Here is a 24,354-nt window from a genome sequence, read left to right on the forward strand (position 1 = left end):
GGCTGACCCTTTGTTCAACCTGTAGGTACTAACATTGGAGTGCAGGCATGTCATATATTACTGACATTGCTGGAACCCCAACAAGCAAATGTTGAGACCTGCCTCAATCAAATTCTGATTGGGGCTTGGGAAGTGGCCTCCTGTGCCTTTTAGCATTGGTTGACATAGCTGAGGGAAGAATAATAACAGTAAACATCATGACCACATGTCATGACCAGGTGTCATGGAGCAAAGTATGAGCTACCTAAGTACTTTTTATTATTGTCATGACATTCTGCTGTCGCAGTGCACTGACCCACATGTCATGTTACTCATTTATCTTGATCAATCATTACAGCACCCTGTGATCTCATAGTGCTCACATATAAAACTGTGAATTTGAAAGTGCAAACCACAGTTATCAGAGGCCACAGTTAGAGCATAAGCCAAAAAGGTAGCATGACCAAGTGATGCCACTACGGTTAATGTGACTAGACACTTTAATTGGGCATGTTCTATCCAGCCTTAGGCAGCATAGCCATGCTGAAATGCAGTTTTGGGATATAGAGACAGGCCTTGAGCTTTAGTGCCCCAAACCCAGGCACTGATGCTGGCAGCTGCACAAGAGATGTGGCTTGTTATCCTGCTAAATCAGCAACATCAGCTGTGCGCAAGAATTTTCATGTCCAGGTTGAAGACAGTGAACGCAGTTGCACGATTGTGTTTGCAAACAGAGAATTGACAAATAGATCGTCTCGCCAGACATTTGCTGTTGTAGCAGCCAGTTTGAAGACAAAGCAGAAACTCGCATTCTTACACCCTTTGTTCTTGTCAATTACAAGCATACGAGTAGCTCTATTAATAAATTCCCTAAGCCACAATCTTGACTGTTATGAATTCTGAATCAGCCTTTGCGTTGTTGTGTATGAGTGTAAAATGAAACTAAGCTCTGAAACATAGGTGGAAAGTTTTTCTTTTTCCTGGAGGGGGGGACCAGCCTTCCGAACCCCGCCCATGTGTGCATATTACAGGGTCCTGCATATTTAGCTTTGCCTGTTCGAAAAAACATTTTGCACTCATCACTGCACTGTTCTTGCTAAAATTTCGCAGGAAGATTGCATTCTGTAGTATATGTCGTTTGGTATAATGCGTGGCATAGTTAATTGCCTGGTTTTTAAGAAAAAAGTGCAAAGTTGCCTGCACTTATTGGACTGTGAGCTCCTGCCATGGCAGCGCAAGCATAAACTTGTGTCGCCCTCTCCCAGCAGCAGCAGAAAGCAGCCTTTCAAGGAGGGCAGTAACGTGTTCTGTGAGCAGGAAACAGCAAAAGACACATATGTATAGACACATATATCTGCCTTGCTAGAGTGGTATGGCTGAGCAACTTATCCTTTCAGTATTTTTCAACTTATGATATTTAATTGTTGCATCCTGATGCTTCAGGAAAAGACAAAGGGTCATCTGAATATGTTCATGTATCACTGTTGCTGTGTTTACATAAAGCAGTTTGTGAATGGGGGTGAAATGTATTCACATACTGATGAGTTTGTATTGTTTCTGTCTGGAATTAGTCTCATGGTCAGTAGGCACAACTGTGAAGGACTACTCAAAGGGACACCAAAGGCAAATACTAAATTGACGTGGACTGTTTAAATACCAGAAACCTTGTAACGCTTGTTTAGTGCCAAGAAAATACTTAGTTTACGAAAAAGTTGCATCTGAAGGATTCAATTCCCACCACCCAACCGGGGAAGTGGTAACATTGCATATACCATCACCACCCTTTGCTGCCATCAGTGAGTAAAACAGCGCCCGACAGATGGCAGTACTGAGCCAAGACAGAGCAGTGGATTCGCTGCTGCAGCTGCTTTTTGGTCAAGTGGAGCAGACTGTTTGGGCATCCTGCAACATGGCATAAAAGTTGAATTCTCTGCTGCTTGCAGTTTGTACGAGTTTTGCAAACTAGCAAAACCAACGCAGCACTTCCCCGATAACGACACTACTGAAACATGAAAGTGTGGGTGGCGTGGAGTCAAGCGAAAATGAAAAACAAGGGTGATTTCAACGAGTTCTTTTTACTAAAAGTGAAATAAACTGGATAAGTAGCATTTTATTTCGTCTTATACTAAAATACAAGGATGTTTTTTGCAACGAGTGGTTGAGTACTAGTGACAGAATTTAACTGATTGCTTTCGCATCGGGCAAGTACTTCAATGTCCCGGGGGGATTCTCTAATCATGTCCTGCATTTGCCTCAGTTTCTTGATTACTGAGGCGCTGTTCGTGATTATATTCATGCCTTAGAGATTCTCTGGCACAAATCTATCACTTTAACTTGACTTAGTATTTGCCTTTAGTGTACCTTGAAGTGCATGTGTTTGCACAGGCCCCATCAAATTTAACCTGAACATGGCAGATGTGATTCAAGTGGCCTTGTTTAGCATATGTGGGCTGCGTAAAGCAAACATAGCTCATTTCAGGAAGTAGAGTCCTCAAACCAGAGTGCCTGAACTAACACTTCGAGAGCACCGACACTGGTTTACACTACCTCCAACCACTCAACAAATGAAAAGGTTCCAAAGGTATGTTAGAGTTCAGTCTAGCAGCAAGCGCACATTCACAAGCAAGTACGTTTTTTCTAGTTTGTACAAAGAGGTTGCCTTTAGTTCATTTCAGCACTATGGGAGGGGGAACAGAGGATGGGCACCTGTCCCTGTGGGACGTCTTCGCTGGCTTAATATTTTTGTTTAGTTTTCTTTTTAGAATTGGAACTTGGCACCCCGACACTGGGCTGTTTCACTGGTTCATTGTTTTTTTGAGAGTGATGCCTTGGGCAAGCTCATCTGAGTTGGCATCTGTCCAGGGCATGTGTCGGCAAACGAAACGCACAGAGAGCTGCCTTCGCAGTGTGCACAAGGACGGCTCGGTGGACCTCTTGTTGCACTGTCTCCGTCGTGCTCTGGCGCGCTATGCGCAGCACCATAATGGAAACCTTTGCACAGCTGTAACATCAGTGCCTAGCTGCTTTCCTCTCTTTCTCTTCTTCTTTGGTGATGGGGTGCTCTTACTGGTTTTCACGAAAGGTCTGTACTGTGAGCATGCAGCTTCATTTTAGTGCCTGCTTAGCAGAACTGTGGCTTTACTGCAATACCTAAAGACTAGAATAAATTGTTGACCTTTGCAGGGATATCTTGTAAACCTTACTGAACCTAGGTGTTTTTTTTTACCGGGATCACTCGTACAACATGGCACTTATGTTAAATGTCACAAATTACTTTCATTCAAATTACCTGTACTGTGTACATGTTGACAGTATGATTTCATTAGCTGAACTGTGTATTATTTAATTGCATGGGATGTCTTCCTTTAGAAGGTTTTGTTGGTTAGGTTAGGTTAAATTAAATGCTAAATTGATTTAGGAGTATTTCAATGATGTTAAAACAGCTCTACCTTAGGGTTTGTTTGGATGGAGCTTGAGTAAAATCTCTACCTGGTCAAGTAAGGATATTTTGAAGACCTAATCACCTCAAATGGAATTTCTAGTCATATGTAATATTTAGTAACATGGAATTTTATTACAAAGTGGATTTTCTGTAATTTTTTGCCTTTGAAATGCATAATGTGCAAACTTTATGTGTATTAACTCTTTTTCAGTGTTTAATCTGAGATAAAGTAGACAATGTATCAAAGTACAGTTTCTTTCCTTTCTTTTTTTACCCTTTCTTCCCTGTTTCCAGCATCTATTTTCGATAAATGTTTCATCGTCTTGTTTTGCCTGGTGAGTATGTTCACAGGGTTTCAGTTTTGTGCTTTGGCTTTTGAGTATTCTTCTCCTCTTTAGGCTGCTCTTTTATTAAAAAGGAATAACTGAAGCAGAGGATAAAAAACATAGCGTCTTCCCTTCATGACAAGGTTTCGTATTTGATGAGATATTTTTCTTAGACCTCAGCATGTCTGAACAATTGGATGGTATTTATTTTGCCGCCTTTGTGTAGGCACTCCAATAAGATATAGGTTTGCTTAAGGAAATGCAATCATATCTACCCCACATGAAATTTGGCTTCATTTTAGCATAAAGGAGTTGATGACAGTAAAAATTATACTCCGATATGTTTGCACACAGTACTGAATAAGAACAGCATCTTTTGGTAGTCTCCTTACTATGCATTTGGACGAAGTAACGAAAAAAAAAAAGGATGCACCATATTTATTGTGCCTTGTGATTGACTTCCAAAACCAAGTTTTAAATATTTACAAAGGAAATAGTAGGCTACACGACATGCACTAACACATTATTAGACTCAATTCCTATTACTGTGCTGCAAAATGTCAATGGACATACAGTAGTAGAGTGTGCATAGCAGCCCCATGGTCTTGTAAAGTCTTCCTTTAAGCATGCCTCACTGCATTGCACAGCTTTTTGCGCATGTAGTGTGAAGGCAGTCTGGAAAATGTTCTTTGTTTCTACAGCATTAGTTGGAACTTGTGTAGTTGTAATTAAAAACAGGGTTGAAGACAGCTCAAAACTTCTTGCACCTTGCTGGGGTCTTGTATCTCAAAGGAGTACTGATCACTGCAGGTTCAAGCTTAGCTAGGCTCAGGGCCGTGTCAGCCGTTGCCTCACATACACTAGCGCGTCACTGTGCAGGGGGCAACGAACAATACACTAGTGCTTGTGCAACGAGAAAATACACTATTGCATTGCCCAAAGTTAACAGCAACACTTTGTCTCGTGTGATGCCCAGCGCTGCACAAATGCCCGATCGCAACCCGAGCCGGTGTGGAAATCGAAGGGGCTCCCACGCCAAAGGCGAAAAAATACAAAAAGGGGCTCTCCTAGCACATCGCTGTGGGAGAATGGCTCCTTGTGACATTCCACTAGGGAAAAGTGTCTCCGCAGCTATGCTGCCTGCTCTCGCGTAACCAGTGGGCCCACTCATGAGAGCTAGGGCAATCTCCATTAGCTTGGGCCTCCGATAAGTGTGGCTCGGCATAGTAAATATATGCATGCACTAGGTACTTTTGACTTAGCGTTTGGAAAAGGAGCAGCACAAGGTACGTGCTCATTGTAAGTGCAAGGCATTGCAGATCAGCTCAAGTCCGAACGATGCCTAAACGAAGCGGCTGGTGGACGAGAGCAAAAATGTGTCCATATCGAGTAATGTCCCGGAGAAGTCTCTCCCGTACTCACTCTACCAGTTGTGTCACCGCAGCCAGCAGCGCGAGCGCTACCACCACAATTTGGTTCGTGGCAAAAACCGTCCCGAACAACCATTGTGGGTGAAAAGGTGATGCTTAAGTACGGCAGAATAGGTGAAATGCCCATGCAAAGGCGCCAGGCACATCCGAATCCCTACAACTTGTTCTCCTTCCACTTAGCACATGCTTCTGAGAAAGAAATGATGGGGAAAGAGAAACAGGACCAAACATTGTAATTATTTGAACACAAATGTAAAAAAAGCACTGTAAACTGTAACACTGTAAACTGAATACTGTAAAAAAAACTTATATAAATCTAGATATTTATCTATATCTGTGTTGTAGGAGGAGCCATTTTGCTATTTTTCATATGCAACCTTTATAATGTTCAGTGTTCTAAGCTATGCTAAAATGTAATGATGTTGATGTTGCACAGTAGGTAATAGTTAATACATTTCAGTGAATTTGTTATACATGGACCTCCAGTATATAGCCATCTTTCTTGTCATGTGTTGACTGCTCTTTTCTTTCCCTTACTTAATGCTGTGTTACATGTTTCACATAGCGTTGTATGTAAGGGAAGTGCAGTTAGAAAGTGTTTCTGAAAACATTGCGACTCGATAACTATGCCATGATTTCACTGAGATTTAATTCATGGGGTTGATTTCGAATCACATCTGCTTTATGGTGATGGTGGCAGACATCAAAAACACCTGTACACTGACGCTTCAGTGCATGTTAAAGGGACATCAAAAATGAGTATTCTTGCATACTAGACAGATCAGTCTTGCCTCTAGCAGACTTCAGTTGGCCATAAAGCATGCAGAAACTGAACACTTATAAAAACGTCACTTTGAACATCCTTTACCAGCTCCTCATCACGTCGTGGATCTTGAAAGAATCTACTCAAGAAAGCTTTTTCTTTTTCAAAGGAAGCTTGTATTGCATTTGAATATGACTCAGCATGGTAATTTTCTGGGAAAGCTACCTATGTAAAAGCCAGCTGGAATGCAAAAAGATACTGGGAATTTCGTCACATCACTTGGACATCATATTTATTATAGTTTGAGCATGAATTTCGGTATGCAAAGTTCAACTTTCAGTCTCTTCTTTAATATTCAATTGTTTTTAGCCAAAGAAATGTAAATTCAATTTTCAAAAAAAGGCTGTGCCTTTATACATTGGCTTACCCTTTTTCTTTAGTTTCTTTTTGACCACCCTTTGACCATCAGGTATTCTTTTCCCCGATTGCACCTCAGCCTCTGCTGTATCTTTCTCTCTCTTGAGTGCACATTTCGTGCTACATAGAAGCTAGTTGTTCATCATTTTCTCCTATTTCAAAATTCATTAAAAAATTCATAATTACTTCGTCTATCATAATGCAGACGAACATGTCACACTGGTTCGCCATGGATGTCCTGTCCAGACAGCAGGTAGAGACATTTGCTCTATCTGCTGTCAGAAATTTACCAAGTTTTGTGTGTTCAGATTTGCTTTTGGAGAGGCAGGGAGTCTGCTGAAAACACAAAAAACGAGTATACTTGGGGGGGTGGCAGGGGCTGTGTGAGGGTGGGTGCCTGAGTTATCTTGGAAGTGGCAATGTAAGGTTTAAAGAACTCCGCATGATTACAACTGATCTGGAGCTCTCCAGTGCAACATTCCTTGCTGCCCCTAGGGGGCAGCTTTGAGATGTGAGACCCTGTGAATTTTTCTGATTATTATACAAATTGTTTTATATTTGAAATCTGCCATGGCAAGGTCATCTCAATCCTTGGCTGTGGCACTAGCATTCCAAAGGGGGCTGAATTCAGGAACACTTGCGTACTTAGATTTAGGTGCACACTAAAGAACCTATCATCTAGTGCGCATGATTAATATGAACTCTTGTGTTCTCTCTTTCTTTCATTCTCCCATTCCTGGCTGCCAGTACAAACTGAACAAAGTCTAGCTAACCTAGCTGCCTTTCATTCCCCCCCCCCCATCTCTCCCTCCCTTTGAGTTCAATAAATCAACCAATCAATAAATCAAATGTACCATGGATCCACAAAGTGCTGTTTATTTACTTGTTAACTCAGTTTTCGTCACAGGACATAATAATATTGAAAGTCTGTTCATGCTGTTCGGCAATAAACTCCATCTTTGGGTTGTTTGGGAGAGAACATTGAGCATTTGGCTTCTGCACAAATTGTTTGCTTGTTTATAAGCTGCTGTACCCGTACTACAATCTTCTTCTTTTTTTTTTCCTTGTATAGTATGTGTCCTGCACCTATAGTTGGTATTATTGTATTATGTAAACATTCACATGCCCAAGATAAATGTTGTATGCCTTCGTGGGCTGTAGTAGAAACTGACATGTGTACTCCTGTGCCACCAACTAAGTCAGATCGCAAAACTTTCATGAAGCACAAGGTCGAAAGGCAGTTCCCACATACGCAGGTTTGTTGATTTTGCACTAATTTCCCTTATTGGGCTCTGCCAAATACCTTATAGGTTTGTACTTTGACTACTCATATGTTGTAGAAGGATCGACATTTGGGTGAGTTGGTACTGGTTGAATATCTTGAAGGGGCAGCGCGAAAAGATGATGACAGAAGGTAAGAACACACAAGACAGCGCTGTCCTGTGTGTTCCTGCCTTCTCTCATCGTCTTTTCGCGCTGCCTCTTCAAGATGTTCATATGTTGTTCTTTCACAAGATATTGCAGCTCAATTTCATAAAGGTGAGCAGGTCCATTCTGTTATGGAGTGCCATATGTGTGCACTTAGGTAGCTGCAACAGCTGTTCATTGGCTTTGGGATTCTGCTGCGAGGACTCAGTTTCTATTCTGAGCCACAGCTGCTGCATTTTGATGCAGTTGCAACAAGAAAACTATTGTGCACTTAGGTATAAATGTATGGTAAGGAACCCCAGTTGATAAAAAGTAATACTGTGAGAACCGACAACGTGGCACCTGTCATGGCCCACTGCACAGCTTTGAGACGTAAAACCCTGTAAGTTGTTGATAGTGTTATTGCACATACAAGCTCTTTGTTGCCTCATAGCTGTACTGACAATGTAGTTACTTGCTTTGCAGGCAGCCAAGGCCTTGGCTCTGGTGCGCCAGAGCCGGACGCCAGAATTCCGGTTCCGGCTTGTTCTGGCTGTGCTCTTCCTCAGCATAGTGAGTGTGGTGGTCCTGACATGGCACCTGCACGAGGCATTCCAGGAGGCCACCCGACTCTCCACCAAGTCTGACTTTGATCCTCAGACACGAAGGCTGCGCTTGCTTGATCGTGGAGGCCGCACCCTGCTTCAGGGAGAACTTGGCCAGGTGACCGCTTTCGTGCTTGCCATGCTCATCTGCAAGGATACGCTTACTGCATTTCTTGAAATCAAGCTTCGCATTGCTTAAATAGGGTTGCAGTGATGTCTGCTCTAAATATTTCCAAGCTATTGGCTTGTGAAATAGATTTTCTGAGTGTCATGTTACAGCGACCGAAGCAACATGGTAGCCACTCACCGAATGTGTTTGGCACCAAACCTTTGTAAAAAAGTAATGAAATAGTCAGTTTTATATTATTCAGTTTTGATTTCAATAGAATAAGAAAGTCAGATAGATGCTGTTTTATGTAGCTTCACTAATGGTGTTGCTCCACACTTAAAAATCCTGTAGCTTCAGGTAAAATTGATAACACAATTGTTCAGGCATGCAGCACAGCACATGGCTATTTGGCTTCTACACACATGCTTGAAATGTCACAAAAACATCAGCAATGTTGCATCATATTGTAAACTGGTCTGTGTCATCATTTGTATCGCTAACCTTTACACTTTATACTCAAACTTATTGTGATTTAGAAAATGGTTGCTGCTTTTGTGAAATTTGAAACTTTTGTGAACTACTTGAAACTGCTTACTCAAGATCTGCATGTTGGAGCACTTATGCCAGAGCAGCACCTAAACAACACAAATAATCATTTACAGGTTATCCCTCCAGCTCTGGAAGCACACATCTGCCCTGTGCTGCACCTCGGCTATTGCTATGAGTGGAAGTATCGTGCTCGTCTCGAAATGCGCGTTGCACCTATGCAGGGTGAAATAGCCTGCTACGAAGTGCACTGGCGGGCTGCGAGCGTGCATACAGAACTGGTGGATTGTTACGACCTCACGGGCGCCCACTGGTTTGGCATGGGTGAAGTGGCAAACCTGAGCTGGCCGCTCGCAAATCTTCAGCTCAACACTATGGCCTTTGAAACGGGTCGTGCTGACCCGCTGGGTTCTGTGTTAGAGCCATACTGGCTGTCATCACGTGGGGTATCAATTTTGGCAAGTCCAAATCAGGCATTGATGTTCAGTTTTAATGCTTCTGGCAGTGAACGACTCTGCCTGGCCGCGAAGGAGGAGCTAAACTACACGCTATGCACGGGACCTGACGTGTTGGCCATTCACAGGGCATCGGCACCACGCCGTCCCGAGCTCAACAATTTCACGGCTGCAGAGGAAGTCTTTGTCAGGCATCCAGTACTAGTGCCTAGGCCTGGTGAGGATGGCAATTTGACGCAAGCAACTGTGCATGAGTATGCCAACCGGTTCGTGAACCATGGTTTCAATGGTGGCTTTGTATTGATTCGTGATGGCTGGCAGCGCACTCAAGGTGACCTGACTTTCTGGAAGGATGCATTCCCGCATCCGGCAGAGATTGTCCGCATTCTCCATAACAAGGGAAACAAGGTTTTGTTGGACGTACATCCCTACTTCTGCCTCAACTCTAACAACTTCAGGTGCGTGTGCATGTGTGTGTTTCAGTACCATCGCATATGTTGTCAGATATGATTTACAAAATATGTTATGCCGTTTTTGAAAGTGTCTTTCCACTTGCCATTTGTGGGATCAAGTAAACCACACTTGTATGGGAGCTGTGCTGTATGAAAAAATCATTTAAATGACTGGCCTTGTTAAGTTTTTTTTAACATTGCTAGGGAATTTATATGTTGTTAAAGGAACACTAAATATAGGAGAAACAAGGCATACTGGCAGGTTGTGCTCCTGGAATTGAAAATAAGTGAGTTTACCATGGAGTGGAAGCCTGGTAGTATCTCAGAAAAGGCAAAAATGAAAGGCAAGTGGCAACACCACTAGATTTCCTCCACTGTCCCCCTGCAATTTCATAGATTTTGGCATCGCCTGGCCAATGCCAGGTAACCGCTTACAAATGAAGATGAGTTGCATTGCATCTGAATATAAGTAAACAATATTGATCTAACTTTTCTGTCCTTTCTTCGAACAAGAAGATTCAAATATGCATATGGACTATGACACTTATGATGATACTACTGTGCTGCACTGTACTGTTGCTTTCGAAAGAGATTCAAAAAGGGAAGTTTGTCCTTCATTTCCTTTACCAATAAGCAACATTTTTGCATCCAGAGTTATACAGTGAGAGTTAAGAAAGAGTAACAGAGCGTTTTTGTGTTTAGAGACATTTATTTTGCATCCAGGGCTGCTATGGACGGAGAGTACCTTCTGGCTGACCAGAGCAAGGTTCCACTGCTGACCCGCTGGAATGGCAGCCTTTGTGCTGTGGTCAACCTATTTGAGGAGCGTGCTGCTGATTGGTTCCTAGAGCAGCTTAGAGAACTGAACAGGACGGTAAGATAACACCTTTGCTTATTTCGAAGGTGTTGCAAGTCATTGATGGAAGCGCTGCACCAATTGCGCCAAACTGCACCTTAAAGGGCCCCAAACCACTCAGAGATAGAAATTTAGTTGTGGTGTTGCAGTTGTGCATGAGTCTGCAGCGAACATGTACCCACGAGAATTTTTCGAAATGGTGCTGTAACAGCAGAGTTACACACGTTTGATGATTGAAACCGGCTTTTACTTGTTTCGCTCTTTCCTTTGCTACACTCCGTTTGTTGGCAGGTCTCCTCGCCGAATGCTCCTCCAAATGTCACTTGACATATGTCATCGCCAACACGCTTTTCGTAACATTGTCTACTTCCGGTTTTTCGCGACTCTGTGCTTCTCGGCTACTCGCTGTTGCTGCCGCGCTGGCCTGTGCTCCTGCGAAGTGTGCCACTATGGACTCTGTGTTATGCATGTCTAGAAAGGCTCATTAATACAATGGATCCATATGGTGACATGGCATACCGAAATGAACAGCTGCTGTCGCCGCCTTCCCCAGATCATGGCGACAATATGGGTTGGCACGTTCTGCTGGTTTCGCCCACTGGCAAGTGCTTTCCACACTTATGGCATCACCAATGCAGGTGTGCGTGCGACATTGAAGTGGCACCCACAGACACGTAAATCACCGTTGCGCTTTGATTCTGCCAGAACTCCAATTTGCTTAAGCCAGGATTGCACAGGGCGTCATCATGAGGCAGCTGGTGTCGCGTCGTTTCATTTTTACACTCAGCACTAATACAGTGCATAATCATAATACAGAGCATTGCGTATCATCACAAAGTGCGCGACACGCATGAGCTTGCTAGTTAGGAGCTTTCTGCCTTCACGATTCTGTCCATTAAGCGCACACAAGCATATAGTATAGGGGAGTTCGCAGTTGTTCCACATGGATCGCCCGTGGATTAGACCTTCGCTACTGCGGCTGCCATTTAGCCCATGTGTTTGATCTCATCATCTGGTTGCCAAAGAGGTCTCTTGTACGAACATATACAAACTGCAAGCATTCCGTGACAGCTTGCTGCCTGCTACTGTGCTGACCAGCCAGTGCCAACTTTTTGTCACGACCATGTGCTGATAGGCCTAAACAGCGCCATTTCACCAGGATCCTGCAGTTAAAGTTGCAGTTCGGTGCAGAGGTGTGAAATATGCTTCAGTAGCGGCCATATGGCATTCAGAAAATTGAGAAATTGCTTAAACAAGAGTGAGGGTAAGGGTGACAACCTGAATGGCAGCAACTTTGTTTACAACCGTCGTGCCTGCACCATTATTATACTTTGGTACTATGGACAGGGGTGGATCCAAGGTAACGTCAAGGAAGGGGGAAGAGTGGGAGTTGGAGGGATGAAGACGATGGGCTGTGCGTTCAACTTCGTTGGCGCTAAAGTATTTGAGCATGGCTCAGGCAGGGTTTAGGACCCTCCCTCACTTTGTTGATCCGCCAGTGTCTAAAACAATGCGGCAGGGAACTCAATAATCAATCAGGTGTGAAAAATCAATTAATGACCTGCATATTGCAATAGGACCAATACTTCGGGTAGTTGGCTGAAATGCACTTTTTTTTTTTCATTTATTATCGCCTTGTTACTGTGTGCACTTCCGGGGTATGTGATTTCTCACAACTATAAGTGTTAGATATTTGCAGGCATTTTGCGATCCATCAGTGGTATCTGCACACCTTTGATCAGCATTTTAGTTTAGAAATAATTATTTTATGTAATTTTGGTGACGCACAATTGTGAGGGCACAGCTACTGAAGGGGCCTTTTTCGCCATCAGTTAGTGCTTTCGAGAAGTTTATACAGTGCATTTTATTACGACTGGGCAGTCTGGACATGGGAAAAATGTTGCATAAGCGAGTCAAGAAAGTAGACATAGACGTACAAGCCACACAGCATATGAAAAACTATTTAAATGACTCTGAAAAGAAATGACTGGTCCTGTTTAAATTTTTTTAACATTGCTAGAGAACTTATATGTCATTAAAGGAACACTAAAAATAGGAGAAACAAGGATGACTGGCAGATTGTGCTTCTAGAATTGAAAATTGAAACACAGGTGCTATTCCATCTATGCCTGCAAGAACAACAACAACAACAAAAAAGCATCCTCGTTTTTGTTTCTGATTGCTTCTGATTAGCCACGAACTCTCTCGGCTAGTAATTTCAATTTAACTGTAGTGTCGATATAGTGCAGCCTCCCATTTCTTAATTAATATTGCGCGAGCACCAACCAGAATGTGTGTCAGTGCCTTGCAGCATGCCAGGCGTGTCACTCTCAATAGAACAGTCTAGCAGACCATGTTTTGTGACTACTAGCATGCACTTTAATTGCACGACCTTATCATCTTGTATAATTAATAATGTGCGAAGACACAATGTTCCTGCCATATTATTAAAGTATTGGGTGACTATATGTATTCAACTTGTGAACATGAGTTTGGCAAATGATACGTTGTGACATATGAAATGGATAGCGAAGCCAAGGACAGCGTCGGGGAATTAACTTCTTATGAAAATGCAGAATTAACCTTGAATTAGGGTTAAATCTGCATTTATTGTCATCTTCTTATATATAATAAAAAAATATAACGGCAAGTTCCAGAAAAGGACTTGCATCTTAGTGTAATAGATAATGAATGCAGTTTCCGAGAAAGTACCAACTTATACAGAGTTCTTTCTTTTTTTAACTGCATGCAGGGCTTCCTCTTTGCACCAGAGAAGTAAGTTACTTTTCCTAAACATAGTTTTCTTGCTCAAAACAGCAATATGTTCTGCTAAAAAACATAGATTCGTTCTCCAAACTGCAGTATTTCTTGTTCCCAAAGCTGCTCCACAAGACCAATTGCCACTTGCATAACTGCAAGTGTTAAAGTTAAAAGCATTCTGGATTTAGAATACCAGTATAGTGCTAATGAGATGACGCGAGAAAAGGAAACGAACACAGAGACATGCAGCTAAGAGGCTGTTCTCATGTCCTTGTCTTGTTTGTGTTGCCCTAGTAGTCCAAAATGGTGCACAAGCAAGCCTGCATCACCATCCTTGACTTTTGGTTTTGGCTTGCTGTGTTGGTATTGCTGTGGTTTGTAGTTTTTCTAGTTGGGTTCTCTGTTTTTTTTTGTGCGTGTGTTATTTGCACAGCACAGAATTTCTGCTAGCCTTCTTTCTAAAAAGCCACTGAGATCCAATGCAATGTTGAATCTCAATGATGCAAATCCTGTTTGAGTTAGCAAGGTAGCAGCAGTTATGGATAGAACGGCATGGCCTCATCACTGTAACAACACTTGGCTCTCTTTACAATCAGTTAATCAGTCAGTCAGTCAGTCAGTCAGTCAGTCAGTCAGTCAGTCAGTCAGTCAGTCAGTCAGTCAGTCAGTCAGTCAGTCAATCAATAAAATGTTAATTATAGCGCCCAGGAACAGGTTTGGTGCCTTCATATATAATAATAATAATAATAATAATAATAATAATAATAATAATAATAATAATAATAATAATAATAATAATAATAATAATAATACCTTGGACTGTTTCCATGAGTTGTTTAAATATAGGTGAAAGCACGATATCGACTTCATCCATGGTTGGCTTCCAAGTCAGTGCTGAAATTTAAGTGTATAGATATTCATGCATTTCCTTATTCTTTATGGCTTGTAATGGCTGATACACTAAAGTTTGGCGCCTGTGGGTCTGAAGAGCTTATTGAACACCTTCTGTGCTCTTGCCCTCAGTGTGATGTCTAGCACATCTTTTTACAGACCGCACCTTAGCTGACTGGACTCTTGAACATTTTCTGAATCAAAAATTCTTGGACTCTGGCCACATCTATCGATGGCGCAGAAAGCTATTCGTGCTCTACTGCAGTTTTTTTATTAGCACAGGCTTCAGTGAATAAAGTACTGCTGCATGTCCTCCTGTCTGGGGGCTGTGCTCATTTCCTCCCTCATTCTGTTCCCCCTTTCTCTATTGTCGGTGTAGGGAAGCAAACTGGGCCCTTGTCTGATTGACCTCTCTACCTTTTCTCTCTCCTTGCTTTATGTTTATTCTTCCCTATAAAGTGCAACAGAGGATCTACCACATTATACCTTGAAACCAGTTGTCAACATCTTTGACAACTGCAGTATCGTAATTCTTAGCTTTAATATTCTGCCTTCAAATTGATGCTTTCTGTGTTGCTTTTTGGTAAAAATGCCTTTCATATATAGAGTCTATCTTTGAGTACTTATCACCACTTCTGCACTTTACCTTACTGTTTCAGGCTTGTATTTCCGACTTTCTTTTTGTTTTTGAGGAAGTGCTGTGGTTTAGGACATGCTGATCGGGCCATTACTGAAACATATACTCTTGCCAATACCAAGGAACATGACGTATCTTTCAGGGATGCATTCTGGAGCCCACTTTTGTTTGTGTTGTTTTGTGCCTGTACTTGTAGCTTGGAGTGGACGGCTTTGTGTTTCGCGGTGGCCAAGCACGAGCACTGCCCTACGGCCAAGGACGATGGGCATCGGCATTCCTTGGGCGCTACCTTGAAGTTGCTTCTCGCAGCAGCCCTGTCCTCGGCACACCAGGTGGTGCAGGATTTGTCACCCTGGCACCCCAGCCATCCACCTGGGCTGCACTGCAGGGCATCCTGCCCAAGGCAAGTGCAGCTTGTCTCATTAGCTGCATGTGCTATACACTGTTGTAAATGTACTCACACATCATATCTGCTATACTTGATTTCATACTTAGCAAACAATGCTGCAGAAGCTATGAAAGTATAGTACAGTTATAGAACTTTCGCCCTGTGTGTTCAGCATAGCATTTGTTTTTTTATCTGTGACACTTTATATGGAATAACTGCTTTATATATTAGAACAGAAACTTGTTGGTGTAACGTTACTTCAGATTATGTGTTATTTGTGCACCTCTGTGCTTCCTGTGTGCAGCACACTATGTTTTGGTTATGGAAGCATGCTAGTCCACTCATTCACTGGTAAATAGGTTCAGACCTACGATGCATCTAATGTAATAAGTACATAATATTTTGGGACAGAAGATTACGAGATTTAATGTTACATCGAATTTAGTCGCACCTACTGCACCTTTAATATGTGATGCACTATGTCGTGGTTGTGAATATGACATGTGGCATGCCTGATGTCGTGTGCCTAAAGTCACTGCATCCATTTTTAAAAATTATTCATTTTATGAGGCCCACGTGGTTCGTGTGGTTGGAAGTCACTGTGGTGCAACCTTGCGAAGTTATCATGCCCTTTGTATAGAGTGTTCCATTCGTTTGTTGTGCGAGGTCACAGTGCATGCTCTTAGGGCAGTGCAAGCATCTATAGAATGTGTGCATTGTGTTCTTTTGCCTTTGAGTGCACATTCACAATAGTCCAACATGCACTGCAGTGCTATATCATGGCAGCTCTTCCTAAAAAGGTGAGCGCACTTATGACAAAATCCTCATTCTCGATGTGCTTGTTTCCCAGGTTTTGACCTTGGGCCTTCTGGGCCACCGTGTAGTCAGTCCCGGCTGTGTGGGTGGAGACTTGGTGGCCCCTGGGACCAAGCCCGAGAGGGAGCTCTACTTTCGGTGGTGGCAGTTGGCCGTGTTTCTGCCCGTGCTGCAGTTTTCCGTGCTTCCCAGTGACTACAACGATGACTTTGAGCTCACTAAGGTCAGAATTGGCTAGCTTCTGTTTTCTGTCCCAGCAGAAACGATGGTCCTAAGTGAACATCCTAAAACAAGTTGTGCATGCAAAATTTGAACCATTGTCAGCCTGAAGGCTGGGATATGTTCAAAAGGTTGAAGGTGGTGTATGCTCTGCTTCCGATTCCTCATGGTGACTATTTCTTAGAAATACACTCTGATTGTCTGAAGCAGTGGAGGCTAGTTTTCTTGCAACAAGCAACAAATAAGCCTTTTTATGTGAGGCAGTGAGCATCTGTCTTGGACACTACACTCACGTTGCACGAACTTGCCGTGGGCCTTCTGATTTGGGAACCTATGACAGACAGCAAATGACATGGAACCTGACAGGGGATATGCACCCGCTCTTTACCATAGGCACCGAACGCGACTGACCCATCCTGCGTTGACAACTATGCGGAGCAATGCCAAGTCGTGTGATGAGCGGTCCCCCTGCTTTTGTCTGTCACGCAGATCGGCCTCAACAAACTGACAGTAATCTACAGAAACTACATGCCATAAATATGAAAAAACCCTTCTGTTTCCTGGAAGAAAACTGGAAAGCAACACTTTCCAAGCAATAGAAGGTTACGATTAAGCAAAAAAGAGGTGAGGCGTGCAGACAGGACACAAGAGTAGAGAAGTGGACAACACGAACGCCGACTACCTTACCTTACTAATCCTTACCAACTAGCTCAGCTTTCTGTCGTTCTACGATTAAGCACAGTGTAGCCTACTGCCAAACTCAAAATCAACTTGGTATTCAGGACAACTTTACTATTTCTTCAGCTTCAGAGGGGGAAAAAAAGCTGTTGAGTTTATTCAACAGACATTCTATCGATAAAAAAATATTTTCTAAACTTTCATATTCGAACCGAGTTGTTCAGCGCTGGCATACTAATTTGGTGTTCTCAATAATAAGAGTACGCCATAATCTACATCTTCATTCCTAGATACCTAAGTTGCTGATAGCTAGCAACATTCTTGTTATGTAACGTGAGTAGGCTTCTGAGCGTGTGCAGCACCATGTTACATTTTCAGAAGACTTGAAAGCATAAAGCTTTTGTGTTAAGTTTCTTGATATTCGATATTTGATTTGACATTCAGCATCTTTTTCTTGATTGGATTCAATATTAGATTTGAAATCTACTACAGTAGACTTCTGTCAATTTGACCCTGACAGGACTGACGTAACTGGTGGAATTATCTGGCGGGTTGAGTTAACAAAAGGCGGAAAAAATTCGGCAGCACGTTACACTCCTGTAGCGCATAAAGACAAAAGCCTGCTGCACATGTGGTAATTTATTAAGTTATATGATCGGAGGGTTCAGACGTCTTGCAAGACATACCGAGCCACAGTGCGAAATAAACGTATGGCGCAGTATATCGAGGACGAGCTCCTCAACAACACACAACATGTGAGCACCTAATGCGTTACCTGAAGGTTATTTCATTCTGTCTTTCTTTCCGTCGTTCTTTCTTTCTTTTCTTCTTTTGTTCTTACTTTCTTTCATTTCTTCTTCTTTTCTTTCCTTCGTTCATCCTTCTTTCGTTTCTTCATTCCTATTCAGCCATTGCATCTTTGCTTACTTACGGGGGGGGGGGGGTATGAGCCATTCTTGATGATGATATTTTTTTCATCACTGGACTAGACGCTGCTTTTTTTGGGTATGAGCCATTGCAACAAGCCAATTAAGGCTTTCGCCTTAAAAGACGCGAGACACGCCTTTGCTTCACTTAGATAAATCCCCATTCTTTTGTTCGCCCTAGATGACCGCAGGACTTTTCTGAGTTTTTCATCTTCGCTGCTTTCCTTTTCGCTAGCTTTCCCAAATCACAGATGCTTTTTCTTTGCTTCTCGGTGCACAGTGCATGTGTGCTTGTATAATTAAGGAACGTGTACTAGGTCATGTTAACAGTCTCGTAAACGAGATACGCATGGTACGTAATACGAGAGCTGAAATCACCACAAAAAAGTCGGAAACTGCTCTGAATGGCGGCCAGTATGCTTATTTAGTGTGTAGCTGCTCGTACTGTGACCAGAGATGGCACATGCAAGTGTTTATAATCAAGGAATGTGCACTATGTCCCGTGACTGTGGCCCCTTCCAATTCTTGGCATGCTTCACTGCATAACACGGCTGTATTGTGCAGCGCTGATGAGCCAACTTCGACTTATCCGGCGAACACCAATTTTGAGATCGAAATAATGGAAGTTTGGGCCCATATAAATGTATGGATGCCTGAAGGGGTTGGTCACGATTGAATTAACCGAAAAATTGAATTAACTGAAATCGAATTAATGGAAGTCTACCATATTTGGTATTTGCACACCCCTATCATAAAGGCTATTAAGTGTACAACATTCTTGAAGTACTGGTTAGAGGGTTAATGGTGCAAGCAGAACCAAAACGTTTCCTGCATTTTGAGAGCATGCTTACATTTGTGCGCAGGTATCACGGGTGCTCACACAATTTCGCAAGACGCGAGTGGAGCCAGCCATGAAGGAGGCCTTGGAGGAGGAAGCACCTCTAGTGAGGCCTTTGTGGTGGCTCGACCCCCGAGACCACAACACATATGGAGCGGGCCACCAGTTTGCACTGGGCAACAACCTTATTGTAGCACCTGTGTTGGAACCAGGTCGAAATTCAGCATATGTCTACCTGCCCCAAGGCTGGTGGTGCGAGGACCAAAAGTTGCACCGTGGTGGCAAGTGGATCAGCGTCACTGCACCACTTGAGAAGGTCACCTACTTTTCACGGTCAGACAAGTGCTAAAAGCCTGGTGATCCATAACCTGGGGGCAAGGTCGAAGTGTGGCATTACGCACCAGCTGACGATGGCAGTCTTGCTGTGCTGCCTGTCTTGGTGCTCGAGAGATTGCCGGTATTGGCAGCCCGAACATGGCTCAAGAGGAAGTGCATTCCATTTTGCTTCAACCTGCGAGGTAGCTAGGTGTCGTTCTTGCGCTAGCTTGAGCGGCATGACTGAAAAGAGACGTACTATGCAGCTTTGAATCTGGCTCAACCAGGGTACAGTTTTGCAAGAAATCACATCCCACAACCTCCTTTGAGGTAGTCAAGTTTCAGTGCAATTTACGAGTCAGTGTCGCCATACTTTTCTCTGAGAAACTCATCTTTCAGCGAGCTCAGCGGAATGGCAGCACAACATAGGTAAAAGGTGAAAATTGGTGCAAGCTGTAGCAACGGGGCTTTACCCTTGGTGTATCGGAGCACATGTTACAGAGAAGTGCTTGAGAAATTAAGGATACTGATGATGCTAATGCTGCAATAGCAGAGTGAAAGTACATAGTGGGCGCACACTGATGGTAGTTAAGACGACCGTCCTTGCCTCAAATTGGGGGAAACAGCATCAAACACACAGTGGAGCATTTGTAGCCTGTTTTAGTTTTGACCTTTATAGCTAGTTTATGTTTGCTCAACAGATGTTGGACTTTATGTTGCTGTGTATTTTTCTCGAAAACTCATGCTCAATCTGTATTCAATGAAGTTGTATTCCAAGTGGTGTTTGGTACGGCTTGTCCCCCTCCCTCCCCCTCTTCCTTCCCTCTCACCATTTCTCTGTTGAAGGTTTGGTTATGTTTCTTGTGTGGGGCGGCCATTTTAGGCGGTATAAGAGGGATTCTAGGTCAGCAGAAATAATTGTACTTCACATTTGTGACTTTTGACAAGGTTCAGATGCTGGGATATTCAGGATTGTGTAGGATAGGATTAGATACAAAGGGTTGGACAACCATCATGAAGCCTTTCAGGTAAGTGGGAAGCTCCAGCCCTGTATGTGAAAGTTACTTGAAACCTTTTTAGCATTTATATATAAAGCATAAAGTGCAATATACTGTTACTAGACATCCAGCTTGCACTTGCTCATTGTTTGTTGTGATGGACAGCTGCAGCGGTGCACCTTTGTTGAGAACTGTCACTTCTCGAGTGCCTTATTTTTACATTATTTTGCATAGTGCTTGCTCGGCAGGCATTTTCAACAACTGAGGCCCTAAGGCCCTGGTTAACTACAAATTATTGATTATACCATTGGTGTGTGTTAGGTGAGAGTAGCACAAGCTTCCAGCTAGTACTATTGCTCACAAGGATACACAAGTTCATCTCTTTAATTGGAAACAGAGATTACGATTTCTAGGTTTTGCTTGTACCACTATCTTCTTTTACATCAGCATTGTGCTGAGTAGCTGCTTTTGAATTATTGTGGTGGTTGCAACAGGTGTCAGTCGATGCACCTTGCTGTTGTCACTCGCAACCCAGTGCCACTTACTTGTACACTTCCCTTAACACCGCATTTTTTACGCTTTTGGGTTTTGCTCCGTCTCCTTCAAAAATGAGCTGGCTGATATGGCTTGCCTATATTGTGCATCTTTTCTTTTTTCTGTGTATGCGTTGATTACTGATAATAATTTAGCAAGCGAGTAGAAGTGATATCTGCAGCCAATTCAGAGAGGTTGCAATCATTGCGGCCTTAAAGGGCCCCTCACCAGGCCCCATAGTAAATTTTGGTTATACACTGGAAGGTGTTACGTTTCCTCTAGGGAGCGTTCTGCCACAAACATTTTTCAAGTCAGCTCATTAATAGCCGAGATAGAAATAATTCAGTGCTGCGAACCCATTTCAGCAGGCAGGCTCCACTGCATAGCGAGACTCCCTCTCCACTCGCCCATCTAACCTTCGCAAGTGAAATTCCTTCCCTGTGTTCTCCCATGCCGAACCTCGAGGATTGCGTGACACATACATCATGGGACCCGCCTTCACTTTTTTCTTTCTCCTCGCTTTTCTTTTTTTCTGGCGCTACGCATTTCCGCTGACGGCGTCATGCGTGAGCTGTTGTCTCGTTCGTGCAGCGCACGATTTTGCACGCTGTGCACAAGGAAACGTGACTAGCGGTATAATTCAGTGCTACACGAATACCGACGCAGAACAAGCGGATCGCAGAGCATGATCACACGCTGGAGCACGGTAGAAAATGGCATAGTTTTGGTACCTACGTATGTGTTGCAAGACTGTGGGAACAAGCAGACGAAGCAGAAGTATTTCTTCTTGCTTCAGTTCGAAGTAAAGCAAAAAACATGCAGACATTCCGTTTGTGTGTTTTGTTATTTCTCTAAACTTCAATTCATCAACAGATTAAATAAATAACAGATGGTGCTTTGAATAATTCTCGAAGTCGCGTGTCACCACGAGCGACATCACACTGCGGACTCGAGTACGTAGGCGCAAGAACGGCGAGTATGTCATTCTCCGGGTTGGAGTGCGGTGGGCGTGAGGAAAAGAAAAAACGGCGTTCGGTTTGAAATTTCATATCTTTCCGCGGCGCATAGCGATGTAAAACTTTGCAGGCATGATAGTTATCACGCAATGTGTGCTCTGCGCTTGTCAGCTCAAAATGGCCAGACCTGGTGAGGGGCCCTTTAACAGCTCTAACTGCAAAGTAGGCAAACTAGTACGTATATTTAGAGACATGCAACCGACTATGTACAGTTACTTTCATGGTCTATTTCACTGCATGCATGTCATCACTGGCATTTGATGCTTGCAATTTTGTTGAGATTACTTGTCTAACAAATATGTCAAAGACAAGCTACCACCTTACTTTTCCTCAGCAGTTATTGCAAGGAGCCTTTCAGTTCCTTTGTTATTACTCATTGTGCTATGGCTTCTATAAGGCTCTCAGTGTTGGATGAAATGTAATTCAGGAATGAGAACAGATTTAAAGGTCATTCAAGAAAGACTAAACTGGCTCACTTTTTGTCTCCTGCGTCGCATGCATAGCATGCACAATTAAGGCTGGAACGTTTAATTTTTTTCTTGTGTAGTTTGAGTGTGGCCTTTGCAACTTTCCGGTGAGCAGTACAGTGGCTGCACTCGAGTAGCGAGGCCTTGAGATTTTCTGTCTTCCATGATATGTACTTCCACAATTTTGTATATGATTTAGCTGAGAGCAGTATGCTACTGTACTGTGTTTGGCTATTGTGTATATTTCAAGTATACGGCAAAAACTGTAAACACATTATAAATTTGCCTATTCTTTGGTCATTCCACCTCTCATGACACATTGACCTTCGATCTTTCATAGGATATGATTCTTGTGTCCTTTGTGAGCTGACCATCAGTGAAATTTTCTTAATGGCATTTCGTTCAGCTTTTCACATCCTGAATGCATGTTAACATGTGGTCTTGACTGCCGATTTCACAAATCTTGCGAAACAGTGCTGTGAACATATGGAGAAGCCATTGCTCAATCTTGCTGTGTTTCGTGTGCTTATCATTCCAAGCATTTTAAGTGACACCCTGTCCTACCAAGTCATTCTGCACAAAGTTAGTGCATTAAGTCATTGTGCAACCAGTCATGACTGCACTGCTTGAGAACAAATACATTGCTTTATATACTATGTCATAATGAGATGCTGCAGTGTTTTGTCTCATTTAGGTGTCTTGTGTGTTCAATAATGCTGAAAAGTTCATATTTTTTATGCACTTTTGATTAGCTTGCTTTTGACTTGTCATTTGCAAGTATCCACATAATGCATTATCACCAAGCCAATAAGTACAGAAAATTCTGGTGGCTTTGACAAGTCGTTTATGTTGTCTCTGCCAGTGTGCATGTGGTAAAAAGTATTGCTTTGGCACTGTTGGTTTACCATGTGCTGTAGGAACTGTTCCTTGTTATATGTACATATACCGTTGGCTGTGATAACCAAGAGTTTGTGAAACAACGCCAGTGTTACAGGTGCGTTGTTGCAAGCACTGGCATTCGTAGTGGTGTCGTCTTCAACCACCTGTGTTTTGTGTTTTATCCCCACATCGTCTTGGATGATCAAAAAGCCTGCCTGTGCAGAGATCAAGGTGTGCCTGTGTGCGAGTGGTGCTCTTCAGAATTATTTCTTTGTCACCCATCAACATGTATGTTTGTTACAGCTGTTCTAGTATTTCTCACTTGTTTTATGTGCAGACTTTACAGTCTTGAAGAGCAGCTGTCAGGAACTTGTGTCACAAATTTTTGAATGTCTGTGCAAAGGTTGTACAAAATGCTCCTATGCTGTTTCGAGATGGGGCAAGTTTTTATGCAATCAAGATACTTATATGTTGGTGCTGAGTCACAGGAAACAATTGTTGACTTCAATTGTATTTTTGAATAAAATGAGTACTTGATGCTTGTTTTCTGTGTGCTGTTGAAAGAAGCCACAGATATGAGTCTCCGTTATTGGGAAGAATGCCGCATTTGAGTGGGGGCGAAATGTGAAAGCACCAGTGTCCTGTGCATTGGGGGCACGTTAAAGATCTCGTGGTGGCAAAATTAATCTTGTGTCCCCACTACGGTGTGCCTCATAATCAAATTGTGGTTTTGGCACATAAAATCCCAGAATTCAATTCAGTAATGATGAAACTTGGTGGCGTTGTAGATATAATTAAACGTAGCACATTGATGCTGTTAGCATCAGCAATAGCAGGATATTGAAAACTTCAGAAATGCATTTTGTTTATTACAACTCTCGTAACTGTATATTCTATGACATATTCTTTTGCATGTGTAGAAACCGATCGCGCGACTCGCATGTGCATCCCTGCCATTAGCAAGTTGGCATGGAACGCCAATAAGTAAATACGTGAAGCAGCAGCATATTTGGTCGCAATGAAACTTTGACGGCAAGAATTCGTGTTTTTTATTGGATGAAACTGCATTGCATTTAATTGCTTCTCGAGCTGTAGGTCTCGGGTTCGACTCGGATGGAGAGCGGGATGCATGATAAAGGCATTCGTGATACCGAGCTACACGCGAACGGTAATCAAGGAGTAAAAAATTGGAGCAACCACTACGG

At 42.9% G+C, this 24,354-nt stretch overlaps 1 protein-coding gene across 2 annotated transcripts in view; it reads left to right on the forward strand.

The window, feature by feature from the left end:
• Positions 1 to 23,686, forward strand: part of LOC135902180 (myogenesis-regulating glycosidase-like) — a 29,682-nt gene extending 5,996 nt beyond the window's left edge. For both annotated transcript variants that reach the window (XM_065432153.2, XM_065432144.2), the window contains exons 3-8: positions 8,251 to 8,487; positions 9,141 to 9,937; positions 10,655 to 10,805; positions 15,272 to 15,478; positions 16,314 to 16,502; positions 18,966 to 23,686. In XM_065432153.2, the coding sequence (XP_065288225.1) occupies positions 8,251 to 8,487; positions 9,141 to 9,937; positions 10,655 to 10,805; positions 15,272 to 15,478; positions 16,314 to 16,502; positions 18,966 to 19,289 (1,905 nt within the window). In that variant the 3' untranslated portion in view covers positions 19,290 to 23,686. The remainder of the gene's footprint in view (positions 1 to 8,250; positions 8,488 to 9,140; positions 9,938 to 10,654; positions 10,806 to 15,271; positions 15,479 to 16,313; positions 16,503 to 18,965) is intronic.
• Positions 23,687 to 24,354: the final 668 nt, after the last annotated feature.

Source organism: Dermacentor albipictus, chromosome 1 (assembly GCF_038994185.2).
Source record: "Dermacentor albipictus isolate Rhodes 1998 colony chromosome 1, USDA_Dalb.pri_finalv2, whole genome shotgun sequence".
Lineage (NCBI taxonomy): Eukaryota > Metazoa > Arthropoda > Arachnida > Ixodida > Ixodidae > Dermacentor > Dermacentor albipictus.